Source organism: Acipenser ruthenus, chromosome 2, assembly GCF_902713425.1.
Source record: "Acipenser ruthenus chromosome 2, fAciRut3.2 maternal haplotype, whole genome shotgun sequence".
Classification (NCBI taxonomy): Eukaryota; Metazoa; Chordata; class Actinopteri; order Acipenseriformes; family Acipenseridae; genus Acipenser; species Acipenser ruthenus.
Window position 1 is genome coordinate 2021410 of NC_081190.1, and position 27061 is coordinate 2048470.

Below are 27061 nucleotides of genomic sequence, written 5' to 3' on the forward strand. Positions count from 1 at the left end.
TTGGTTATCACTGTTTAAATAAAGATTTCATAAAAGGCTTTTGGATTCTTTCCAGATTTGCACAGCACTGTCTTTTTGTTCCCGACCCCTCTTCTCTCTCCTTAGCAGAACTAAACGATCAATCTCAGAGCTGAAAACTCCTGTCAGCTATTACATAGCTATTACATAGCTATTATTATTATTATTATTTAGCCGACGGCCTTATCGAGGGCGGTTTACAATTGTTACAAGATATCACATTATTTTTTACATACAATTACATTATTTTTTTACACATTATTTTTACATACAATTACCCATTTATACAGTTGGGTTTTTACTGGAGCAACTAGGTAAAGTACCTTGCTCAAGTGTACCCCAGCAGCGTCCCCCACCTGGGATTGAACCCATGACCCTCTGGTCAAGAGTCCAGAGCCCTAACCACTACTCCACACTGCTGCAGCTATTAAAGTATGTCATAACTTTAGCTGTTAAGAAACACTAAGCAATAAACATCATAATTATGCATTTTCTATAAATAATAATTACCAAATGAAGTTATTATTAATAAAAATCTCAACCCAACGGTAATCCCATAGACAGTACTGCCCCTATTCATCCTATTACCAGCACCACCACCATGTACACTGTGTTCTTTTAGAGCGGAGTTTACATGTTTGGTGTTTTTTTTTTTTTTTTTTGTTCTCTTAATGTCAGAATAACAGGCTCTTACTTAGACCTTCGTACTGCAAACAAGTTATCTGTCAGACCTCAGTACTATCATTCGGCCTCGTTGACGCACTGATTTCTGCTGGGCGTGTGAGAGCAGGCCAGGCAGGTAAAACAAACACAGAAAAGCTGTCCTGACTTTCTAATGCCATGGTGCAGTGCAGTGATACAGATAAGTGCCTCTTACTCTGCCTGTTTGTCACTGCTGCAGTGGAAAGCTCTTTTGCTAACCAGGGTGCAGTGCATTTTCCGTGGAATGCTACTCCTTATGTTTTCACCCTGATCACAAGTTCAGTATATGGCCATTTTGCAGTTTTTCCATGATTATACTATGTATTTACAATAGTGTGCCCATGTTTTTAAATATGGTTTAGCATACCTATGCTTTACTGTGCTTTCACTATGCTTCGTTGCACTTCCCTGCTCATACTATGTGTCTCCACTAGGGGAGCCACCTCTAATGTAAAAAAAAAAAAGAAAAACAGGACAGCCGAACTTAAATCACAAAACTACAGTAAAACAAAGAGCCAGCAGCACCGCTGCCTGTATTGACACTCAGCTGATGCTGTGCATCAAGGTTATAGTGATAGTCGATTTGAATATCTGAGACAGTTTATTAGAATAACTATGAGAAACACATATTCCAGTTTTCCATCGTTACACTGTGCATTTACCATAGTTTACCCTGGTTTTAATATGATTTACAATGCCTACCTGTGATTTACCACGTTTTCACTGTGCTTTACTACACTGTGCTCTGCTTTTACCGTGGGAATCGTATATAAGGTGGTGTACTGCTGGGAATACTGCATTGTATCTTGGTTGATCTAATCAGAGTCAGACAGTAAAACCTGTGCTCACCTTACTGGAACTCTGGGTGTTAGGAACAGGCTGTCATGTGATGCTGTGCCTGTGCTCACCTTACTGGAACTCCGGGTGTTAGGAACAGGCTGTCGTGTGATGCTGTGCCTGTGCTCACCTTACTGGAACTCCGGGTGTTAGGAACAGGCTGTCGTGTGATGCTGTGCCTGTGCTCACCTTACTGGAACTCCGGGTGTTAGGAACAGGCTGTCGTGTGATGCTGTGCCTGTGCTCACCTTACTGGAACTCCGGGTGTTAGGAACAGGCTGTCGTGTGATGCTGTGCCTGTGCTCACCTTACTGGAACTCCGGGTGTTAGGAACAGGCTGTCATGTGATGCTGTGCCTGTGCTCACCTTACTGGAACTCCGGGTGTTAGGAACAGGCTGTCGTGTGATGCTGTGCCTGTGCTCACCTTACTGGAACTCCGGGTGTTAGGAACAGGCTGTCGTGTGATGCTGTGCCTGTGCTCACCTTACTGGAACTCCGGGTGTTAGGAACAGGCTGTCGTGTGATGCTGTGCCTGTGCTCACGTTACTGGAACTCCGGGTGTTAGGAACAGGCTGTCGTGTGATGCTGTGCCTGTGCTCACCTTACTGGAACTCCGGGTGTTAGGAACAGGCTGTCATGTGATGCTGTGCCTGTGCTCACCTTACTGGAACTCCGGGTGTTAGGAACAGGCTGTCATGTGATGCTGTGCCTGTGCTCACCTTGCTGGAACTCCGGGTGTTAGGAACAGGCTGTCGTGTGATGCTGTGCCTGTGCTCACCTTACTGGAACTCCGGGTGTTAGGAACAGGCTGTCGTGTGATGCTGTGCCTGTGCTCACCTTACTGGAACTCCGGGTGTTAGGAACAGGCTGTCATGTGATGCTGTGCCTGTGCTCACCTTACTGGAACTCCGGGTGTTAGGAACAGGCTGTCGTGTGATGCTGTGCCTGTGCTCACCTTACTGGAACTCCGGGTGTTAGGAACAGGCTGTCGTGTGATGCTGTGCCTGTGCTCACCTTACTGGAACTCCGGGTGTTAGGAACAGGCTGTCGTGTGATGCTGTGCCTGTGCTCACCTTACTGGAACTCCGGGTGTTAGGAACAGGCTGTCGTGTGATGCTGTGCCTGTGCTCACGTTACTGGAACTCCGGGTGTTAGGAACAGGCTGTCGTGTGATGCTGTGCCTGTGCTCACCTCACTGGAACTCCGGGTGTTAGGAACAGGCTGTCATGTGATGCTGTGCCTGTGCTCACGTTACTGGAACTCCGGGTGTTAGGAACAGGCTGTCATGTGATGCTGTGCCTGTGCTCACGTTACTGGAACTCCGGGTGTTAGGAACAGGCTGTCATGTGATGCTGTGCCTGTGCTCACCTTACTGGAACTCCGGGTGTTAGGAACAGGCTGTCGTGTGATGCTGTGCCTGTGCTCACCTTACTGGAACTCCGGGTGTTAGGAACAGGCTGTCGTGTGATGCTGTGCCTGTGCTCACCTTACTGGAACTCCGGGTGTTAGGAACAGGCTGTCGTGTGATGCTGTGCCTGTGTTCTGTTTCCCACAGAGATAGCACATCAAAGTGTAATAAAGCACAGTGAAAGCATAGCAAAGTGTAATAAAGCACAGTGAAAGCATCGCAAAGTGTAATAAAGCACAGTGAAAGTGTGGTTAAGCACATATAGTACCCAGACAGTTATAGCAAAGAAAAAGAAAAAAAAAACATGTCAATTCATCTGCCTGGGCTAAGCATGGGGAAGCTGCAAAATGGCCATGCAGATGTATTGTGGAAACTCTAACGGAATACTGTATGTGCAGATCAGTGTGCAATTTGAAACAAGTCCCACAGCAAATTGTAAACCTGACTGGTTCAGGCATGGCTGGAGCAGCCCAGTCTGTTGTAGAGTTTATTGAGCTTGTCCGAGGCTCAGGAATGTGCAGAACTGTAACCCTGGAGAGGAAGTAGCGAGCACGGGATTTACTGCTGAACGCGAGTACAGATTTATTATGTAACCGTCTGTGACCCCTGCCCAGTCAGTACATTAACATAACAAGCCCTTCGCATTATGCTCTCACTCATTTTGCAACAGTAACAGTTTTATTTTCCTTATAAAAAAAAACTTGGCCCCATCTTAGGAGTTCTGAATTGTTTTTATTTATCTATCTATTTATTTATTTTTATTTACCATTTTCTGTTTTAGAGAAAAACAAGGTTTCAGATGTTATATTTAAAAACAGGTTTTATTTTTATCATATACTGCCGTCCATCTTTATTTCGGTATTAGATTATAAATCAAAACTTAATATATTGAAAAAAGTGAATTGGTGAGGTGAAGGCTCCTTACACAGGACTTGTATATATTGAAAAGTGAATTGGTGAGGTGAAGGCTCCTTACACAGGACTTGTATATATTGAAAAGTGAATTGGTGAGATGAAGGCTCCTTACACAGGACTTGTATATATTGAAAAGTGAATTGGTGAGATTTAGGCTCCTTACACAGGACTTGTATATATTGAAAAATGAATTGGTGAGGTGAAGGCTCCTTACACAGGACTTGTATATATTGAAAAGTGAATGCAGCCTGATCATCACTTCCTGCCCAGTGAGAATACGCTTGATTTATAATCGCTTCACACTACAGTAATGCAGCAGGAATCCATCAGGTTAATAATCCACACCATTTCCGGGTGAAATCGGGTTTATCACAACTTAATGGAACAGGCGAGGATGAAATTGACAAATGCAAGATTGTAACCTGGACTGTCTCCCCTCTTCACACACCTGCATGATGCTGAGGGATATCTCACTAGGGCTGAGACACATGGACGCGTTTGTGATCTCTCAGAAGGTGGAAGAGAGAGAAGACCCGATGCTGTGAACGAGAAACAGCTGCATGTTACAATCCAGCGCTAATTCATACTGGGGTGACATTTATGGGGTGTTTTTATCAGCAACATTCCTGAACAATGCTGCTATAGATCTTTTTTTTTTTTATAAAACAGAATTGCTGGCTAACTTGTGATCCGAAGGTTTCCTAACTGCATGCCCTTTCACCTGCTCTCCAGTTCATTGCTCTTCCTGTTCGGGGTTTCAGAGTGACATGGCTGCACTAGCCCAGCGTGATGGTTCTCAGTTTGTTTGCACTGTAGAGTGTGGCTCTTAGAGGAAGGGTCATCAGAGGGGAGCAACCAGCAAACAATTTCCTCCTCCAATACAGGACAGCTAATAATGGCCAGTAAACGATGCATTGAGAGTATGAAAGCAAGAAGCACAAACATGTGTATATGTAGACGCTTCACAAGGTCCTTCAGATACGACTGAAAGCCTGCCCAGCAATATCATACTATTATAACTGTCACTTCAGTGTCGGGATCATGACAGTTTGTTTTAAGTATGGGTGATGGTAGTGATTGTTGATTATTTGGCTGCTGGTCCCACCTCTCAAGATCAAGGGCAGAAGGAAGAGTAACTGATCAGGCGATGCCAGGTCAGCAGGGTGGACCATGACAAAGCAACCCCCCCCACCCCATCAGGGGACAGCCTGCAATGAACTGGAGGTCGGGGATGTGGAGGATAGGGCTGCAACAGCCAGGTGAGCCAAGCAACAGCCAAGTAAGACGAGGAATCTCATTAGAGTGTGACATCGCAAAACAGCAAACGGACAAGCTGTAGTCCTGCAGTGCTCAAGTTCAGAGGCAGGCTTTGAAGGCGTGGACAATGCATGTCACATTGGATGAAGTAATACTTTATTAATATTCATGTGAGGTGCTAGATGGTCATTCCACAGGCAGGTAGTTGACCTGAAATGACGGCCACAAAACCTTGTGCTTCCATAGTCTAAAGCTTGTTTCCAGTGGAAGTGTCTGTTCAAGGCCCTGATAGCCCAAGTTATTGTCCCGTCTGATTCATTCCAAGAGACTAGGGGCCATGTTTTCAAAGTGTCTCATTAAAGTATCTCATTCTGGATTACCAGTCAAAAACAGTGAAAGATTGCCGGCAGTGAATTTGTGATGGGCTAATGTACTGTATCTTTACCAGTAAATGCAGAGTGTTTAATGAAGTGATTACCTGTTACACAGTAATGACTGTTGATAATGACAAGGTTAAATGTTAATATTGAGATTAGGATTAATGTAATGGAGTGAATAAATTTAGGAACAAATAAACTTAAAATTAGGAAATGATTTGCAGCCTCTTATTTTGTTTAATAACCTTCTCTTTGTCCCTGCCATCCTCTCTCTCTCTCTCTCTCTCTCTCTCTCTCTCTCTCTCTCTCGCTCTCCCCCCCCACTTTCTTTTCCTCCCTTTTCCTTGCTCCTGCCCAGATCTCAGTGTAATAGCTCTGATCCTACCTCTCTAGTATGTGTGATCTCCCCTAACGGTCTCCTCTGAGGAAGTCTGGGAGAAGTTCATTTCTTTTAAACTCCAGAAATAGCTGCAGGACTGATGTAATCCAGTGTCCGGGGGGAGAAGATTTCTGCTGGCAGTTCTCAGGAATGTTCTCCACAATGTTGGAGTGATGTTTTTTTAAGAATCTTTATGGAATATTACAGTGCCGTTTTCCAGAGTGCTGATTTGTGCATTTCTGTGAAATTGTTTGCTTGGGAATATTTATCTGTGTGTGGAAGGCAGTGGGTTGGAGTAGCTCAGTGGTTAGAGTGCTGGGCTGCAGTGTGGAAGGCAGTGGGTTGGAGTAGCTCAGTGGTTAGAGAAGTGTCTGTGCTGCAGTGTGGGAAGCAACTCATTCTAACTGCTCAGAAGTACTGTGAGAGCTGTTTAATGTGCCAGATGAAATTTCTGTCAAACCGCAATCCCAGGCATGGTTTCCAGGAAGTTGACGTGTATCTACAGCTATGGACAAAACTTTTGCATTGCCTACAATTTTAGGATTGAGACATAATAAAAAACCCTATAAAATGTTTTGACTTCAGTGACGGTTAAACGTGCGTGACACATATCTAATTATATCATTTTGGCCTGTTCCAAACCTGTGTTCCCTGAAAAATGGACAATATTAAAAATACATATCTGAAAGTGTGTTTTAAAATAAGCAGGCTTCCATGTAGATGTACTGTAGTTGGTTTTGTTGGTACAGTACTATATTTTAACAAAAGAAGTATTTTAACATTGTACGCATCTCCAGTAGTAAACATAGGCACCCTTTCAGAAGAAAATCTGCAGGGATGGCCCATTTGGGCAAAAGTATGTGCTGCATATCACAGGTGTTTCCCATTTTCTTTCCCAGTCCCTGTTGTTGGCTGTGACACTGGGCCAAACCCTACGGGGCCTCCAAAACAAACTGTGAGCCTGCACTGGGAAAGAAGGCTTCAGCCCTCTTACTGTATCAGTCTATTAAAAGCACCCGTGTTCCAGTGAGCACCTGATCAGAGTGTGTGAAATGCTCCAGGGAACAGCTTTATAATGAGCTGAGTCTAAGCCAAGGCCCTGCTGGTGCATCCACAGCCGCCAACCTGGCTTCTCTGTGCAGGTCACTGCACCCCATCCTCTCTGCCAGGCCTCCGCTTCCTACACCCCTAATCCCCTTCTCTGATGTTTAATGAGATGGTTCATGTAAACACGATCCCGGCTCTGACCCCTGTTCTGGTGAAGAGTTCCTTTATTGTATGCTTGTTATTCCTCTTAACTTCCTAAGTTTGGTTAAAGTGGCTGTAGCTAACAACAACAGAAACAAATCCACAAACCTTACCTGTCGAGCACTTCCATTCACTGTCTCATATCCTAGCAAACATGTATTTTCATTTTCAAACGTGACATCTGGTACTGAAGCCTGTGTGCAGGAGAGCTGCTGCTGGAGCTCTACCTGACATGTTGTTGTTTCTGAACAGAGCCTCCAGACACCATAGTGGGCTCCTAGCTGATGGAGCCACAGCAACCCTACACACACTGGGTGCTGATGGGTGGATAAGGTCCATTTTTTTTGCCACTCCCTCCATTCTTGAGATTCATAAGACTTGTGTGTGTGCACAGACTCCGTGCTGCTGTTTCTAGCCAGGACAAGATACTTTGAGATATCCCTCCTTTACTAATGGAGTCCTGATCCAGTTTCATTGGTAGGATATTGTAGGTCAGTGTAATATCCAGAAGGATGTCACCTTTATAAAAGTTTACTGTAGTAAGAGCATAGCAAAGTGTAATAAAGCATAGTAAAAGCATGGTAAAGCATAGGTAAGCATGGTAAAGACCAGTTAGTTATGATAAAGCATGTTAAAAAAACATGGCCATCCAGAGTAAACTATGGTAAATGCGTAGTATAACCATAGGAAAAGCATGGGAAAAAGTGCAGACGTAGCATGCAAAAATCCCATTCCATATGATAAAAGCCTGGCACACGACAGGTTAAGTTACAGTGGCTCTGAATTCAGCTGTTTCGAGCGAATGTGTAATATGAAAAGCAGCAGGTATGCTGAGAAGAGTCAGAGCTGTTCCTATGATCTGGGGATCAGTGCTTCTCTGAATGGCTCGGCTCTTGTTTTGCAAGTGTTGCTAACAATAGGGCCAACATTTTACCCATGTTTGGTCAGCGCTGAATGTGAAGGAAATGAAGCAATGTAATAAAACAGGCAGCGCAACGTCTGCTCTGAAATGTATTAGACGTCTTTAAATAGATGTGTGGGCCCCCCACTCATTACAGACCCAGTAGACAGTTTCGCATAGCAGTCTGGACTCCGGAAGGGAAACCTATACTGTAGAATGGTTAGATTAGACTTTTATAATAATAATAATAATAATACAGTCTAACTCGTTTCTAAGTGTTGTAGCAGGGCTAGACCCCTGCCTGTATGCACTTTATATTCACTGTGTGTGTGGTAATTTTGTAGTCTATGGGAGGGTTGTCATGGCTGAAGGCCTAAAAGACTACATGTCCCAGAAACACTTGGGTGCATTTAAAGGGGTTGTTTAACTGAATTATTGTTGAGTGTTTGTATTTTGGGTGCTTGTGTATATAAGGGTCGTTCTACCATTAGAGTGCCTTTTGTGTCCCAAGGCCATATTTTGGATAAAACAACTGATTTTACTCAAACTAATTGATGCCTAATAAAGTATTACATAATTCATATTCACATGCTTTGTAAAAAATACACTATAAAGCATTTAGCGTGAAAATCATGCTTATTTATTAAGCAAAATGTCGCATTTAGAAATGTCCCTATTCATTTTGTTTACTAACGCCATTACGAAAAAACCCCACTAAATCCTAATAAATGTATAACATTTTACCATCATAGCAGAAAACAACTCAGTACATTGTTTCTCAACTATACATTTACACAATCAATAAACATTTATTAACATAAATTAAGGTATTTAATATTGTCCCTAAATCCACTGTCAACACTGTTACTGAGGAGAACTCCCCCTGCAAAGTAATGGATTATCCCACAAATCCCGGCCTTATCATCAAGGAATAAGATACATGAAAACACCTGCAGGCATGTCTAAACAGTTGTTCATATATTTTTTAAAGCTAACTAGCATGTTACTGGTCAACATAACAGCAGAAAACCTGTGAATAACAAGCCATAAATCCTGGTCTAAACTATATTTTGCATTAAATATGTTATGGACATATAAGTAACAATTTTACTGTTCACAAAACAAAAACCTAGCCCCACCTTGGAGCACTAGGTAAACTTTTACCCAAAGCTAAACTATTACAGGACAGCTAAGCGGTTTACCCATTTCAAAACACATGTACCAGTTTGTACAACACACAGTTGTTTACACGCACACACAGTACTCACAGTTCCAACGCTCAGACTCCTACTTCATCCACACACAACGCAGACAAAGACAAATGTTTTGAAACGGGTAAAAAGCTTAGCGGCCCCGTAGTTTAGTTTGGGTAAAAGTTTAGCTTGTGCTTCTAGGTGGAGCTAGGCTTTTATGTTGTGTTTTGTGAATAATAAAACACAAAACAAAAGTCTAGTTAAGCTTTTACTCAAAACTAAACTATTACAGGACAGCTAAGCGGTTTACCCATTTCAAAACACATGTACCAGTTTGTACAACACACAGTTGTTTCCACCCACCCACTCACTCACTCACTCACTCACTCACTCACTCACTCACTCACTCACTCACTCACTGTTCCAACAAACAGACTACTACTTCACCCACATTCAGCACAGACAAAGATAAGCTTATATACACGAGCGTGTGACCCTAATTACAACAAATAATTCAATTAAACAATCCCCTCAAATGCACCCAAGTGTTTCCCATTCCCATCCCCTAGAGGCTTCTGGGACATGTAGTCTTTTAGGCCTTCGGCCATGACACCCCTCCCACAGACCACAAAATTACCTTGCCCTGCTATAGTGTATGACCTATTTTCCATGAATATTTATACACTTAAGTGTGTTGGTGATCTGCGATCCCAGTTCTTCTTATAAAATATTAAAGTACCGCTAACAAAATGAATTATTCTGCAGTCCTAAGTATTTACTGTTTCTTTGAGGCGTCACTTAATTCAGGCCAACAATTAATTATTTTACTTTATTTAGCAGACTTGAATAAGAAAACACAGAACCATCAGTTTAAAATGTATTTTATTTAAATCTACAGATGTACCGTAAATGGTAAACCATGCACAGTGATGCTCATTCACAAAATACCCATTTTTACTTTCAAGAATAAAATGGAAGTAAGTTACTTCAATGCTGTATGTCCGTCACAGACAATTTACCACTTAAACGATATACACTTCAGTGGGGTAGACTGTACTGCACAGTAAAGGATAACTGATGGCTCGCAGGCCATAATAAAATGATAATAAACCATCTGGGGATTTCAGAGATATTTTTCATATTAAACTGAAGACCGAAGGCTGTGTGAATTTGTTGTCTAAACCCCCAAGCAAGTTCAAATAATTATTAGTTCATATAATTTTATTTTCGAGGTTAAAAACACAAAAAACGAACATGTTTTGACCAAACAATGGCAGTCCTCAGCGTTTCTCTCTTAAGAAGGGTGACACACGTCATCTGCTAGTATAAAATATTTTCAAACGTGTTGGCCAGTGTCTGCCTTGTCCAGTTTGCTGACTGAGCTTTTTAAACCCAGCTCTGGATTCATATCACAGTTGGTCTGGACGACTTTTAGAAGAACATACTGTAAGAAGGTTTATGGACAAAAGGAGGCCATGTGGTCCTTCAGTGCTCATCCAAGTCATGGGAGCTGATTGATCGTCAGAGCCCAATGATTTAAAATCAACAACATGACTAGGTAGCACATTCCATACCCTCGTCGCTCTTCTACCCTGTGTCCTAAGTCTATCTCCATTTCATTTCCAGCTGTGTCCTCTGGTTCTGGTGTCTGGAGTGCTCTTGAAGTATTGCTTAGATTTAGCTTTGTCAGCTCCTTTTAAGGTTGTAAATGTTATTCAGTCAGTCCTCCCTAATTCTTGTTTGTTCTTGGCTAAATAGATTCAGTTCCATCAACCTTTTCTTAAAGCCTTGGGATTAGTGTCTATCTCTTCTTTGGACTCCAGGGTCCAAAGGGTCCAAGGTCACAATGTCCCCTTGGTGTTGCATTGCCTCAGGTGTTGCATAAGACTCAGTACAATAACTGCATGATACAGCCTTGATTTGTACTCTACACTTTGTTTGACCTGTACAGCCAAGCTGTTTGTATTTTAATTGCTTCCTTACAGAGTCTGATTGCTGTCAAAGCAATTTTGATGTGGCAACGTGGCAAAGAGCAATATAAGTCATTATCAAATAGTACAGCTGTGACAGGTAAGGAGTTGCTTTAATCAAGCCACTGCAAGAGGATCTTTCTGGCTGTGAACTGACTGAAGAAACCTGGGTTTGCCACCTGGAGAATTCTTCTTCTGAACAGCCTGTATTCACCCACAGATTTCTGCTTGACTTTTTCCATGGCTTGCTGAGAGCGATTGAGAAAGGCTTTAACACTGGCCACCTATCAAACAGGCCATTCTTCTACAATACCAAAAGGCACTGCTTGTGGTGGCCATAATGGGGATATTGAATGGGATAAAAGTGTGCCCTGTCTTGTGCTCTGGGAGATGAACCCAGTTCACTGGATCTGAGATCACAGTACTGAGGTCACTAGCTGTATTGATTTGGCTGGTGCTACTACACAGATTACTGGGTGACTCTATACTGGATTCTTGCTGGCTCCCAGGCAGTATTGTGCTTGCTTGTTTAAATATACAGTATATTTGAGGTTAACTTGCATGCTGATATTTCCAGTACTCTTGACAGGCCAGTTAATGGCATTCGCTCATTGCCTCCACAAGAAAGCTCCGTTCTCATCTGCTTCTTGGCTGGTTCCCACAATCCCGCCACAGGGTGACTTCATCGCTGGTGATGGAGCTGTGTTGACCACAGGAGCTGGTTTCACCATCATTACTGCATGGAGCTAAGCATGCAGAGAGATGGACGCATTGCAAGTACATGCACCTTTTACAATGTCTGTTGTGTTGACCCCTATAAACGAGCTATTTAGAAAGTAATAAGTCAAGCTTCTTGTCCTATTGATGTTTTAATCTACAGTATATCTAAACAAGAATTTGACATTGCGGAAAATTGTTTCCAGTTCTGAGGGGTTGCATTAGAAGTTTTATTTGAGATGAACTAATCTGTAATTCAGTAATTACAAGCATTTTCCTTTGGGCTTTGGTCTAAGAAGAGCGAGCGGGGCTCCACAGTCCGTGGGAGGAGTGAAATAACATAGACAACCAAAGCACTGAGGTTCTGACTAAAGCAGCTGTGCCAGTGTGACTGGCAGCGTGATGATGCAATGAGATTGTGAACCCTTTAGGTGAGATGAGGTTAAAAGCTGTATAACCACGAATGCAGTTAAGCCCGCCTCTTTTGCTTAGTGATTACTTGTGGTGTGTGTGGTAAGGTGTGACAAAGTGGCTGAGTGGATGCAGGTGCGTGAATGAAACAGATAGAGATGATTATAATCCAATTTGGAAAGGATTTGATTAATTGTTTCCAGGTCTGGTGACCAAACAATTACTAACCAGACAAATTACTAACAGACACAAAAACAAACAAAACACTCACAAAACTGTTACGTTCTCTGGGGTCTCTCACAGTCCTTCTAGGTTCTAATACAAAACCAAAGCGAAGGAACAGATTACGATTCTCCGTCCCCTTTTATGCTGTCACACATGACCCTTTGGTAAACGAGTGCAACCGCCTCTCCAATCTGCGGCTGCCACGTCGTTTCCCTTCCGGGTCAATGCTGGCCGACTTCCCTTGAACCCTGGGAAAGAACTGTCAGACCTGCCCATCCAAGGAACTCTGTTCTCGCTGCTTAGCGGCCACACAGGTCGGGAGGGAGATTTACAACCAAGAATCTTTGTATTCCTGTCACATAAGACCATGGCCTTTGATCAATTAGCATGCAGGATTTCAACCTGCAGTTTCATCAATTGCTGTATAACTGGTAAACAGTGCCATAAACATGTTTTCGTCTACCTATATCATTCCATTACCTTCATTCATTATCTCAACTCTAATAGGCACCTTTAGATATACTTTGTGTTAAATTACTTTTTGTCTCGTAAGCACCTCCTTTTGTTTGTTTTGCATGCATTCAATTAAAAACCCATGAGTCTGTTGAGATGGTAGTGTGTACCCACTACTGAACATGTGCCTCTTCTGGCATCTCATCATTTCCTTACCCGTGAGGGGAACCTCTCGTGTTTTTGTTGCTCCATGCTCCCAGCTCGCCAGGGTGCTGGAGTAGCAGAGCCAGCGTGCGGGGAGGAGGGTGTCGGAGGATGTGTCACAGCGAGCTCTTTGTGCAGATTGAGTCTGTTCATGGCAGAGGAGTGCTGTCGCCTCCAGATATACAGGCCTCGTGAGGCCTGGACGGGACCAGACCTCTTCGCTCTTCTGCACAGTAAAGCCAGGTTGAGGGAGCTGTTGTCAATGAGCAGCAAACTCTGACTTCCCTGAGTGTAGGCTGAAAGAGGAGAACTTAACTTTGAAAAATAAACACTTTAAAATCATACAAAACATCCTGGCTTTTTTGTTATTAACCTTTACTTCTTTGGGCTGTATGTTTGGCAGATTTGTATACATCTTGCAGACTGCTCTACATAAATGTTCCAGTCCTCAGCATGTGCACTTTTATTTGAGCTTATTGAAGGTACTTTATTGCCTTGGATGTGCTGGTGTTATGAGGTCATGTTCTTCAGCTTAAGGAATTTGTATAAGTGAGAATCACATTATAATCATCATTCATCAAAGAAAGCGGTCGCATCATGGTAAATGAAGACAGAGCCCCCCAGGTACATTACTCTGACTAATCCATGCAGTTACTTACATATTCTGGGTTCATTGTTTCTTTTGTGTCTTTCTAATATTTGTTCTTAATTATTATTATTACTATTATTTTATGTATATCCTGGTAATTCTGCTGTATGTATTTTCAACCACATCCTTACTGCAGGGTGTAAATATACTTTGCAAGACATCGCTCTTCGAATCTCAACAGAAAGACTTTAAGAAAAATACTGTTTCCTGTATGATAATAATCAGTTTTATTATTTGCTTGCTGCTGCTTGGATAGTTTTGAATCTATGTGGCTTAATGTAAAGGAGAAGGAGCCTCAGCCTCTGGTATGGTATTAATGGTATTGATAATAAGAAAGCTTGTGTCAGCACCCTCTGAATAAGCAGCTGGAAGCATGCAGCAGTTTCTAAAGGAGTGCGGAAGGATAAACGTTTGTTTATTGAAGTGTGTTTTCTTGGCAGGGCTTTTTCAATTCACTAGGTATTTCAGGTGTTTAATAAAACATCGCAGTGGCAGACAGCCTGTGCGTGTTTGTGCAGTTGAGCTTGGAAGAGAGCACTAGCTGTTAGGGGATGATGGAACATGTTAAGCCTGGAGTGTGGGAGATAAAGTGACACTCCAGCACTCCAACCCTGGGGTGCTTGCTTAACTCTCTTCACATTAACACTTACTGCACTGGAGGTTAACAAAATATATATGCACACCACAGACTTAGGACTGAAGGAAGCCGTCACTTCTTCACACAGTGAGTGGTGAGGGTATGAAATGGACTACCTAGTCATGTTGTTGAGGCTGAATGACTTGGATCCTTTAAGACCCAACTTGATAATGTTTTGAGATCAATCAGCTACTGGGAACCGGAGGAGCTTAGGTGTGCCGAATGACCTGCTCTCGTTTGTAAGTTGTTTTATGTTCTTATGTACACACTAACTAGACGCTTATTCTCAAAGAAGAAGCACAATCTGCTGACTGACCTTCTCAATGATAAATAAAATAAATGAACTTTCAGGAAGTGTTACAATGCTAAAACAGTGCTTCCCATTTAATAAACAATATACAGCAGTGAAATAAAACATTCAAGTAACAAACCCCAAACAAAGCGAGTGAACTACTAATTCATTTGGACTGGGTTTATTTTTTAGTGCAGAAACGCCAAGCAAACACAACAGTGCTACAGTAGGAAGATTAAAACATTCATATTAAAAGGATCTTGTTGTTTATATTGAACTGTGTTAGCAATCAGAGCCTCTGTATACTATTTAGTAATAGTGTCGGTCCCCCCATTTGATACATGATGTGCCCTGTGCTTCACTTTGGGACTCTGGGATGATATTGCTCAAGAAGACTATCTCTGCTGATTCCAGCCTGCTGCACTGCCCTGTTTTATAAGTGTTCAAAGTGCAGTCCTGAGAGTATCGCTCTCAGAATACTCTACCAACACGCAGTCCTTGGAGTATCCTTGAGAAACTTCACAGAAACGTCCTTGGGATTAAGAGACATGCTGACATTTGTACTTTGATTCCATACCCCACGCTGAACCCCTCTCAATTGGAAATGCCACTGATTCCAGGTAGCGTCTGTACCCTGACTGATGCTTTTTTAATTTAAATAAATCTGTGTTTAATAGATTAAACAATTAAATCTTTAGTGTAAAGACATGTCTCCTACCCTCTATCCTTGTTCTGGAACTCAACACATCTGGAGTGCTGCAGTCTAGAATTAACAATCTGTACGTCTCGCAGTGTATAGATTCTAAAACACAACAGAGTTATTGGTGGAAAAAAACATGCTGCACAGGACATGTGTACACTGGAGATTAGCCTTTGGATTTCACCTCATGACACGTCATCTGTCAGGGAATCGCTTGTAGAATGCTTTAAACACGGCTGGCTGCAATGTGAAAACTCTTTTGTTTTATTTTTTGGCTACTCTCTGGAATAGATCCTTGAGGGCCAGACCCACGTGGAAGTGTTGGCACAGCAGCAGAATTCTCAGGTGTATTCCTTCCAGAGAAAACAAAGGAGGGGAGTTGATAATCGAGTGCTCTAATGCTCATTATTAGTAATAACAAAAACACAAACATATCTTGTTAGCATAACAACATAAGTTACTTCAAATCTTTCTACAGATAGTTTAATTTTCCACACTTTTTCACTGTGTTTTAGTGTTTTTGCATTCTGTCTCTCTCTCTCTCTCTCACACACACACACACACACACACACACGTTTGCATTCCTATATTTGTGGGGACTTCTCATTGACTCTAGCTATATTTTTATTTACTATTTCTAACTCCAGTCAGACAAAACTCCACACAGGGTGAAAGTCGACAATAAACAAACTTAAAAAAAAAAAAAATAAGGCATATTTAGTTCTTAAAAAGGTGTTTTACAAAGTGGGGACATCCCCACTTTGTACTATCTTTTTGGGGACATTTTTTCAATTTTTGTCCGCACATTGATAGTAATACCTGCCCACACACACACATGCACGCACGCACACACGCATGCACACACACACACAAACACACACACGCACACACACACACACACAGGAAGCTTTTCATTCTCACATCTCCACAACTAAAAGGTTTCTTTTGATTCCCAGGACCGTTATTGCCTTGAAACAACAGAGTTTAAAAAAAACAAGGATAATTAAGATCGTAATTTCTGCCCATTGAATCCTGATAATAAACCTGAAATTGTTTTTCAGAGTGGAGCTGTAGTTATTTAATTGAAAACCTGGCCTCTTCTAGACCTGTACTGAACAGTGGGCTGGTTTTAACTTGCCTACACTCCGCCAGAAGGCAGACAGTGGTTGGAAAGCCACAGATAAAGGGATTAGAACAAGAAAGAAACACATGCAAATGTAATTCTTTCAATTACTGTCAAATCTTCCCAAGACGTGTATTACTGCTTATTCACAGGAGCCTGTTGTTCACACACTCAGACTGCCACCTGTCTAAGATAATCTGTCATTCAATTACAGTGATGCTGTAACTAATAGCTGCTCTCGCACCCAGGTGCCAATCCTGGCTGGGGGCCCACATGCTTGTGGCACTGCACTGGCCTCAGCGTTCCGGTGGGTTAAGGGAGGAGGACTGTCTGGGTTTAGTTCAGCAAGTATAACGGTCAGAGACGCTGCACTGGGCCCCCGTCCTCAGGGTTCGCTAACTTGACAGAGGGAATGGAGCTCACCCTTTAATCATCAGTCCTCCGTATTGTAAAGTGGGTTCCAGCAATGGGGCGGCATTTGAATTACAGATTTCAATCTGGCAGAACGGGAGTAAAGTTATTGAAAAAAAAGGTGGCCTTCAAGTTTTTGTAAATGTTACAGTATTACGTGTAATTGAGCATGTCCCTTATCAAACAGGGAGGCTGTGTGGTCCATGGTTAAAGAAAAGGGCTTGTAACCAGGAGGTCCCTGGTTCAAATCCCACCTCAGCCACTGACTCATTGTGTGACCCTGAGCAAGTCACTTAACCTCCTTGTGCTCCGTCTTTCGGGTGAGACGTAATTGTAAGTGACTCTGCAGCTGATGCATAGTTCACACACCCTAGTCTCTGTAAATCGCCTTGGGTAAAGGCGTCTAATAAATAAATAAATAAATAAATAAATAAATAAATAAACAGCACTACTGAGGTTTACATGTGTGTACTGCCTTGGTCCACTGACACACAACACAAGAAATAGCATTTAAGCAGTGTCTTTAAAACTCAGTAGTCTATGTGTCCTCCCTCTTCTATAGTGTAGAAGAGTACTGAGGAATGTAGCGGGTTCCTCGTGGCTCTCCCAGTAAAGGTACTATTGCAGGGAGGGCAGGGTGACTCATGCCATTAGGAGCTTTCTGGTTCGTATACTGGTGTGGTCTGGTTTCCGAGCTTGACTTGGGAGACACAGGGAGTACTGCATTGGACTTGGCCCTCCCGTAAGTTTGGGAGGACAATCGTCCGGGGGTAGTACACGTCATAATGCTTCAACGACCCGCTAGTGGAGACTTACCTCTTGGTTCAGTAGCTCTGTAATATTCATTGCTCAGGTTTGATGGGTGAATGAGGCAATAACAAAGAAAAAAAGAATAATATGGTACAGCATGAGTGCAGAGCTCTTTCACTGGTTTAAAATGGCATTTGATGCAATGTCCTCTTAACGAGTCCTTTGTTCAAGGAAACAGTTCTGTTCCAGGAATGGAATGTTCTAGGGATAGAAGGAGGCACTATATTTTCTTAAAAGCAAACGGTGAGGTAATGTGAGACACTTCTTGCTCGGACACGAAATTGGCCTAATAAGCTGTCAGACAGGTTCATCTTGAACCTGTCAGTAAAATGTTTTATTTGCACAGTAATTCAATCTGTAGCAGGCAAATATTCCCAGTGAATCACCTGTGAACTAACACACTAATGCCTGCCATTCCAAACTAATGCAGTACTTCAGGTTTGTACAGGGGCCCTGAAATCTATTGAGACCCTGCTCCGGTGGACCTGGAGCAGGGCATAGCATCTAAAGAAACACTGGAAAACCAGAATAGACTAGACTTGTCCCTAAAAGAGACTACAAGATGCCTCTGGCAATATATTAAAACAATCTTTTCCTGTGTATACACGCTTGAGTGAGGTGGATGACTATATTCAAACCTGGTGGGTCCTCCTTATCTGATTTCATATTGTCTTCCTCTTTCTGTCTTTAGGGCTCTGTTCACTTACGATGGAACCAGCAACAAACTCAAACTCTCAGACTCAGGAGGTAAGATTTGCAATGACAATATGCAAAGTTCAGGAGATTATTAATATGATGAGTATTAGTATTTGTGTATGCTAGCCTCTTTAGCAGTGGTTCCTGTGTATTCAGCAAGCCTCTTCTACCTGTACCATCTACCCCCCCCCCCCCCCCATCCAGACAACCCCGTTTATATATCTCCCCATACCCACTTCCTAGTTACAGTATTCACATGCATATGCAGACACTCTAACCAATGCACTTTGCGTCTGTGAACTATATCTAGAAACAATATATAGGGATCCCAAGAGCAATGTTTATGAAGAGCAATGTTTATAAACGTTATTAAAAGTATAGAAATTCCACAAGAGCAGTACAAAGGAACACATGGGCTATCTGCCACCACTTACAAGGAACTTACTTTTAACCAACTACGGGAAATGTCAACGGGAAGCGCAAGACTGTGCAACACAACCAAATCTGCTATGAATTCAGGGAATAGTTGTATTCCTTGGGGTGTCCCCTTCAATGCAGTGGTGCAATGCCTGTTCTTCATTCTCTCTCTCTCTCACTAGCCGGTGGCGCGGCGGAGCTGGCAGGGAAGCTCCACAGCAGTCGGCCGCTCTACGGGTTCTGTCGTGTGGAGGCTCCGGGTTCGGGTCAGCCCCGGCTCGTCATGATCATCTGGGTGAGTGACTGTCCGGAGGTTCACACAGACTGGGCCCTGCTCACAAAACTCCAGACTGCCCATTCAGTACAGCCTGATATTCATCCGACTTTTTTAGACTGTTTAATAAAATCATTTTAGATTGCTGCAGCTATGGAATACCAGTGTGTGTTGCTTAATATTATTGTAATACATTTGTAAAAAATATGAATATTTCACCATTTTACCAATGCTACCATTTGCCCTAAGCTCAGAACCATTGCATTGCTATTGAAGATCACTCTAAGGGAATAGTTAAGGTGAGAAAATAGACTTATTACAAGAGCCAGCATGTCTCAACTTTTCATGTAATCATGTTGTCTAAGTTAATAAACTAGCTGCGTTCGTGAGTAATCTATGTAAAATATTCAAGACCATCAAACTGGTGACCCTTGCAGCCAGCCCCTGACCAGTGGCAGATGGCTAATGAACCCCCTTGCAGTCATTTAACTGCAGGAGCAGCTGGATCATATTTGGAGATTTCTGGCTGGGCATGTTTTTGGGAGGGGATCGCTGTTGCCATGACGAATGGAATCTTGTCAGGGGTCAGGGGTCAGAGGTCACATCTGGAGCATGTCAGACATGGGCTGACAATTCACCCAGAGTCCCGCAGACTCAGCTGTTGAACACATCCTGTTTGTTCAGCATCTGGCTCCCACACACATATACACATACAGGGCTACATGCACAAATACAGACACGCATACACACACATACACATACAGGCATGCAGACAGACAGACAGACATACACACACACACACAAACACAGACACGCATACACACACACTCACGCATACATATGCACGCACACACACACATACACACAGACACGCATATACAAACATACACACACAAAAACACATGCAGGCATAGACACACATGCTTACTGCACACATGCCCTTTTCACAAAACCTTAAGGACTGGGTTTTTTTTCAGCTATTAGTGCCCGGATAAGCACTGATGGGTGGCAACGCCTCCTTTCGTTCATACATTTTCTCATCTTTTTGTGTTCTTATAACTGCACCTGGTTCCAGTATATTCATCCGGGGGGCATTCCTTGTGAGAACATGACAGAACAGAGAGAGGTGTCGCACCCCAGACTGGGTTTCATTCTACAGGGAGCAGTATAGCTTTCGATGCTGCAGAATGGCATTGCCTTCAGGCTGGCACTTCAAAAACATCAAATCTGCTGTGTGGCTCTCAGCCCAGTGGCTTCCTTCCCTGTGTTGATCTGCACCCTCGGGAAACATGTCTAATCTCATACAGAGGATCAGGGAGCGGCTGGGAGAGTACTGCAATGTCTGATCACATGCAGAGGATCAGGGAGCGGCGCTGGGAGAGTACTGCAATGTCTGAACACATACAGAGGATCAGGGAGCGGCACTGGGAGAGCACTGCAATGTCTGATCACATGCAGAGGATCAGGGAGCGGCACTGGGAGAGCACTGCAATGTCTGATCACATGTAGAGGATCAGGGAGCGGCGCTGGGAGAGCACTGCAATGTCTGATCACATGCAGAGGATCAGGGAGCGGCTGGGAGAGTACTGCAATGTCTGATCACATGCAGAGGATCAGGGAGTGGCGCTGGGAGGGCACTGCACATACCCTGAGATCTCAACAACAGCAACAGCAGCACCTATTGTCATACCAGAACCGAATCAACACATGTATCCCACGGAGATCTGGCAGATATGTCCTAATGTCAAACATCTGTACACATGCTGTCTAGCAATGGGAACCATTTCACAGAAACGCACTGGGATATGCTGTGTCTGCGTCCAAAGCAACACACTCTTTTACAGTTGCACTCAAAGGAATAGTATACAGTAGTATACAGTAGATGATTTTTCTTGCTAAAAATATTATTGATCCCCTACATTATGCAGTCAAATGGTGGATTCAATGAGGTATGATACTCCTATAGCCTTTCATTGCTATAAGTTAAGACCATACAGACAAGGTAAATATCTAAAGTAATGGCTGATAATAAGTATATTTACTGCTGTGAGAAACTGGTAAACTGCCTTTTCAAAGTTTAGCTTTCTTTGCATTTCATTTTTTTTAACCTAGACATTCCATCTCAATGTCCAGCAGTCCTGTATGGTATCAAGTCAATGTAGTGCCCTGTAATGGAGCTTCCTGATTGCTAGATAGAAGCTCTGATGTTTCTTATGCGCTCAAAATATCAGCATTCAGGGCTGTGAACAAGCTGTTATTCAGGGACTCCTATCTGAACAGGACATTCCGGAACGATGGCCTGATGTTCTAGAGTCCTCTGCACGCATTTAACAAACTCTGGAAAGTTGATGAAATAGATTTGTATCTTCGTGTACATAGCTCGCTAAATGCATTGCTTAAAAAGTAATACAGTCTGTTTCGTGATTATTTATGCATCTTTGAAAACCATAGAGGCAGGCAGCGACTTGCAAACCAAGAGCTAGCTTCTTGCTATTTCTATCTGAAAGCAGTGCAGTTATTGTTTTGCATATTATCCTGCATCTTGACTGCTGTTACCGCCTCTTCAATTTGCTTCATAAAGCAACTCCAGCTCAGATACTGCCACTGTTTTTTATTTCACAATTCTTAGATTAAGATTAGACACTGCTCTTTCATATCCATTCTTACGTTTGTCACATTTTAATCTATGTTTGAGAGCCGCTTAACTGTGCTGAAACATGCTTATGAGAGCTTCCCTCTCTGTCCGTATGTATGTTAAATAATAGAAATCTATCTAGAAACGTGCTTATCCAAGTTTGATGAAGCTAGGTGTGTACATTCACCAGCACATTATCAGAAATATTCAATCACCTGTGTTGGGAATTCAGGTACTTTTTCTTTGACTGTTTTATTTATACCTTTTCAACAAAGGTGACTTTATATTGATTATTGTAAAGGAAAACGTGCCTTTTTAAAAACAATATATTTGGTTTGTTAGTTTTGTGGCTTCTGCAAACACATGCTGGTGCACTGGTTTGCATCGTGCAATAGACTGCTTGTGGGATGCAAAAGTCTGCATTTGACAATATTCAAATCCCTTACCTGCTTTCCTTATAGTCTGTCGTGTCTTTGAACAAGATGCACCACACCTCTGCAAATAAGCAGATAAGCATCAGCAGGTTTGTATGAGGTGTTTGGTGTATTTGCTTCATTATTTTATTCAGCCTGAAGCAGGCCTTTCGAGAGCCAGGAGTTACAGTATCTTTGTACTGCCCTGAAGTAGATGCATGTATGGATGCACATCACAATTACATTTTTAGATACTGTATCTCTTCAGAAGTGCACGCCCCAGTTTGGTGAAATGATGTACGGACATTAGTTTCATGAAGCTGTTCCTCTTACTGTGCTGGGAGGGTTGGTCACATGCTTTTCCCATGGATATACTATGCATTTACCATAGTTTACCTGGTGTGCCATATTTATTAATACAGTATGCTTTACCTCACTATCTGTAAAGCTTACCTATGCTTTACAGTAGCACACTTTCACTTTGCTATGCTTTTATAAGGGTGTACAAGCTTGTTCTTATAAACAGTAAGGAACAATAAAGGCTGTGTGTTTTATTGTGTTGCAGGTGGGAGAGGGTGTGGAGGAGCCCAGGAGGACAGTGTGTGCCGGTCACATCCCAGCCATCAAGAACTTCTTCAAGGTACAGTAGGGGTGCTGCTGAAAGGGGTGGGAGCTAACCTTCCCATGGCCAACAGGGCACTGCCAGAGCCTTGCTGTTTCCTGAATGACTGCCTCTCTATTCCTTTCTATTGAAAGTCTACGCCAATGCGTTTTACAACAGGTATTTCAGTTCCTAACTAAGTTTCTGTTTAGCACGGCTGAATTCCTCACTAAACACTGAGTAGCTTGTGTAGCTGAGAGACATTGTGTTTCACACTTCAGCACTGTAGTTCTCTCACAGCTGTTACCATGGTGATTTTGTGTTACTCCACTTGTGATGACATTGTGGTAGCTGATGAGAGCTGCTGTTCTACAGTGAGCTGTTTGAGTCTCTCTGTTCCTTACAAGAGTTTCCCACAGGAAAAGCACAGCAAAGTGTGATAAAGCACAGTTAAACCATTGTAAAGCATGGTTAAGCTTGGTTAACTTCCCAGGGAAGTATGGTCAATTGTATTAAAAAAAACCAAAAACATGTCAAACCATGGTAAACTTTAGTAAATACATAGTATAACCATAGTAAACTTTTATAAAGGGTTTCTTAGTTATATCAGAGTTCATGTTACAAAATATGTCACGTTTTACCTAAAGCCATTGGATTGTCATAGCATAAAGAACACAAATAGGCACAGGCAAACACATATTGATAACAAAACAGAGTCATCGCCAGTCTGTAAAAGATCCACTCCACACGGCACAAGGTTGTTTTTCTGAACCCTCCAACAGGTAATTCAATCACAGCTGACAGCACAAGAAAACAAAGTAGACATTACAACTGACATTGCACTAATGGATCTGCCACTGAGTCTCTTAAAAAAACAAACTGCAGCTCTTTACAGCACTGACTTTTAGAAATTAAATGTTTAAAGCATTTGGGTTGTTAAAAATGCAGCTGTTTTATCTTCCTAAAGGCTTCTTTAAAACTAGCTTTTACACCATAGATCCGGTATACATGTTTACTGCCACAGATCATGGTAACAGACCAGCAAAGTGTAATATTGTATAGTGGGTACACAGTGAAACACACTAATGTGTAGTGTAAGTGCGGGAAAAGTGTGGTACACTGTGGGGGGTCCCCGAGTGGCTCATCCGGTAAAGGCACGACAGTGTGGTGTGCAGGGTGATTCATACAGTCATGGGAGAGCAGGTCTGTGTCCTGGCTGTGCACCCATCTCCACTGGAGATTCCACTGTGTTGCACTGGTTCAGGCACTCCCCTGGTTAAGGGAGACAGATTGTCAGGGACTGTTTCTCCTCACACTGCAAAGTGCTCTGTGAGCTCAAAGATCTGCAGGGCTGGCCTTTGTACCCCAGGGGCGACAAGAGGCGATTGTCTTGACCTTCGCTTTACTCTAGAATTCCCGGCATGCCATTGTGATAAATAGTTTTAAGGGATATCAAAGAATGTAATCTCTGTTCAATAGCTGTGTTGGCATCTCATTTTGATTCTTAATTTCGCCTGGCAGTCACCGATGCTCTGATTAAATGCTGATTACAGGAACAGGAAAACAGCATCCGCATTGTTGCAGGTGGGAGTGTTGACTTGAATACAGAGTGAGGAGCAGAATGCAATGCCTGCTTGTCTTGAACAACACCACAGTGTTGCCAAGGATAATGTGCTACATACAGACGTGCTCAAATTTGTTGGTACCCCTCCACAAAAAACGAAGAATGCACAATTTTCTCTGAAATAACTTGAAACTGACAAAAGTAATTGGCATCCACCATTGTTTATTCCATATTTAATAGAAATCAGACTTTGCTTTTGATTTTTTATTCAACATAATATTGTAAATAATAAAACAAATGAAAATGGCATGGACAAAAATGATGGGGCCGCTAACCTAATATTTTGTTGCACAACCTTTAGAGGCAATCACTGCAATCAAATGCTTTCTGTAGCTCTCAATGAGACTTCTGCACCTGTTAACAGGTAGTTTGGCCCACTCTTCCTGAGCAAACTGCTCCAGCTGTCTCAGGTTTGATGGGTGCCTTCTCCAGACTGCAAGTTTCAGCTCTTTCCATAGATGTTCGATAGGATTCAGATCAGGACTCATAGAAGGCCACTTCAGAATAGTCCAATGTTTTGTTCTGATCCATTCTTGGATGCTTTTAGCTGTGTGTTTTGGGTCATTATCCTGTTGGAGGACCCATGACCTGCGACTGAGACAGAGCTTTCTGACACTGGGCAGTACGTTTCGCTCCAGAATGCCTTGATAGTCTTGAGATTTCATTGTGCCCTGCACAGATTCAAGGCACCCTGTGCCAGGCGCAGCAAAGCAGCCCCAAAACATAACCGAGCCTCCTCCATGTTCCACTGTAGGTATGGTGTTCTTTTCTTTGAAAGCTTCATTTTTTCATCTGTGAACATAGAGCTGATGTGACTTGCCAAAAAGCTCCAGTTTTGACTCATCTGTCCAAAGGACATTCTCCCAGAAGGATTGTGGCTTGTCAATATGCATTTTAGCAAATTCCAGTCTGGCTTTTTAATGTTTTTCTTTCAAAAGTGGAGTCCTCCTGGGTCTTCTTCCATGGAGCCCACTTTCGCTCAAAAAGCGACGGATGGTGCGATCAGAAACTGACGTACCTTCACCTTGAAGTTCAGCTTGTATCTCTTTGGCAGTTATCCTTGGTTCTTTTTCTACCATTCGCACTATCCTTCTGTTCACTCTGGGGTCGATTTTCCTCTTGCAGCCGTACCCAGGGAGGTTGGCTACAGTTCCATGGACCTTAAACTTCTTAATAATATTTGCAACTGTTGTCACAGGAACATCAAGCTGCTTGGAGATGGTCTTGTAGCCTTTACCTTTACCATGCTTGTCTATTATTTTCTTTCTGATCTCCTCAGACAACTCTCTCCTTTGCTTTCTCTGGTCCATGTTCAGTGTGGTGCACACAATGATACCAAACAACACAGTGACTACTTTTCTCCATTTAAATAGGCTGAATGACTGATTACAAGATTGGAGACCTGTGTGATACTAATTAAAGAAACTAATTAGTTTGAAATATCACTATAATCCAATTATTTATTACCTTTTCTAAGGGGTACCAACAAATGTGTCCAGGCCATTTTAGAATATCTTTGTAGAATAAGCAATAATTCATCTCTTTTCACAGCTTCTTTGCTTTATTCTATGACATACCAAAGGCATGCAAGTATACATGATAAAATAGCTTTTAATTTCATCACTTTTCAGGAGGAATGAAGCATTATTTCAATGAGCTGTAAGGGTACCAACAAATTTGAGCACATCTGTATATTGGGTTTCATTCCCAAGCTGATTTATGACCCAGGATGTGTGAATAAAACACAGGATACAGCAAAGTTACAGTATCGCCTTTGTTGCAAACACTAGTGGGTGTCCCGTCACACTGTAAACCTGTAGTGTAGCTTATAGCTTTCATTCTTTCAAATGTTTCAAACCAGCTGGCAGTCTGAGAATGCCATGCATTGTTGCGGCAGAGATGAGTTTGCAATTAAACAGGAAAACAAAACAAAAAAAATACAAAAATCAGCTCTCGCCACAGCCTTCCAACAATAAACAACCTGGGAAGTTTAAAATGCTCTTTATCACTCATTTAAAAGCATCGAAGGAAACTGCATTCCTTTGAGATGGAAAGGGAGGAGTGGGGGGTCTGACCCGTAGTGCTGTATCAGCAATGCACTCTCTGTCTTAATGAGCTGAGATTCGGCATGTGAGGGAGGCCTGAAAAAGAAAACAACATCCCACAGGAATCAGTCACAACAGCAGATTACACTCAGCCACGTTAATGGGCTCTAAACACTATTTTTAGTTCAGAAATAGTGATTACGATCTTAGAGCAGTCGCACGACTTTGCACAATCATGTTAGTTATGTGAGAATCGAGGATTGAGGTTTTACCAAAGGATTATGAATTAGGGGAACACAGTTTAAAGGAGCTGTTTCGATTATTGCATGAGGGAAACAGAAATACAGTGAAATCATGTTTACGCTCCTTCATTTTGACCACAGTCAGTGAAACAGTATGTTTTGTGTGTGTTGAACAGAAAAGGCAATGCAATTTTGATAAGAGCGTGCAGCTGATTAAATAACCAGTATTTCACTGTATTTCATTCACATACCAAATGAACACAGAAACAACTAAAA

The 27061-nt window shown here is 42.4% G+C and overlaps 1 protein-coding gene across 2 annotated transcripts in view; it reads left to right on the forward strand.

The window, feature by feature from the left end:
• Positions 1-27061, forward strand: part of si:dkey-40c11.2 (drebrin-like protein A) — a 79533-nt gene that overhangs the window by 10149 nt on the left and 42323 nt on the right. For both annotated transcript variants that reach the window (XM_058986129.1, XM_058986127.1), the window contains exons 2-4: positions 18530-18585; positions 19134-19246; positions 22839-22913. In XM_058986129.1, coding sequence (XP_058842112.1) covers positions 18530-18585; positions 19134-19246; positions 22839-22913 — 244 coding nt within the window. The remainder of the gene's footprint in view (positions 1-18529; positions 18586-19133; positions 19247-22838; positions 22914-27061) is intronic.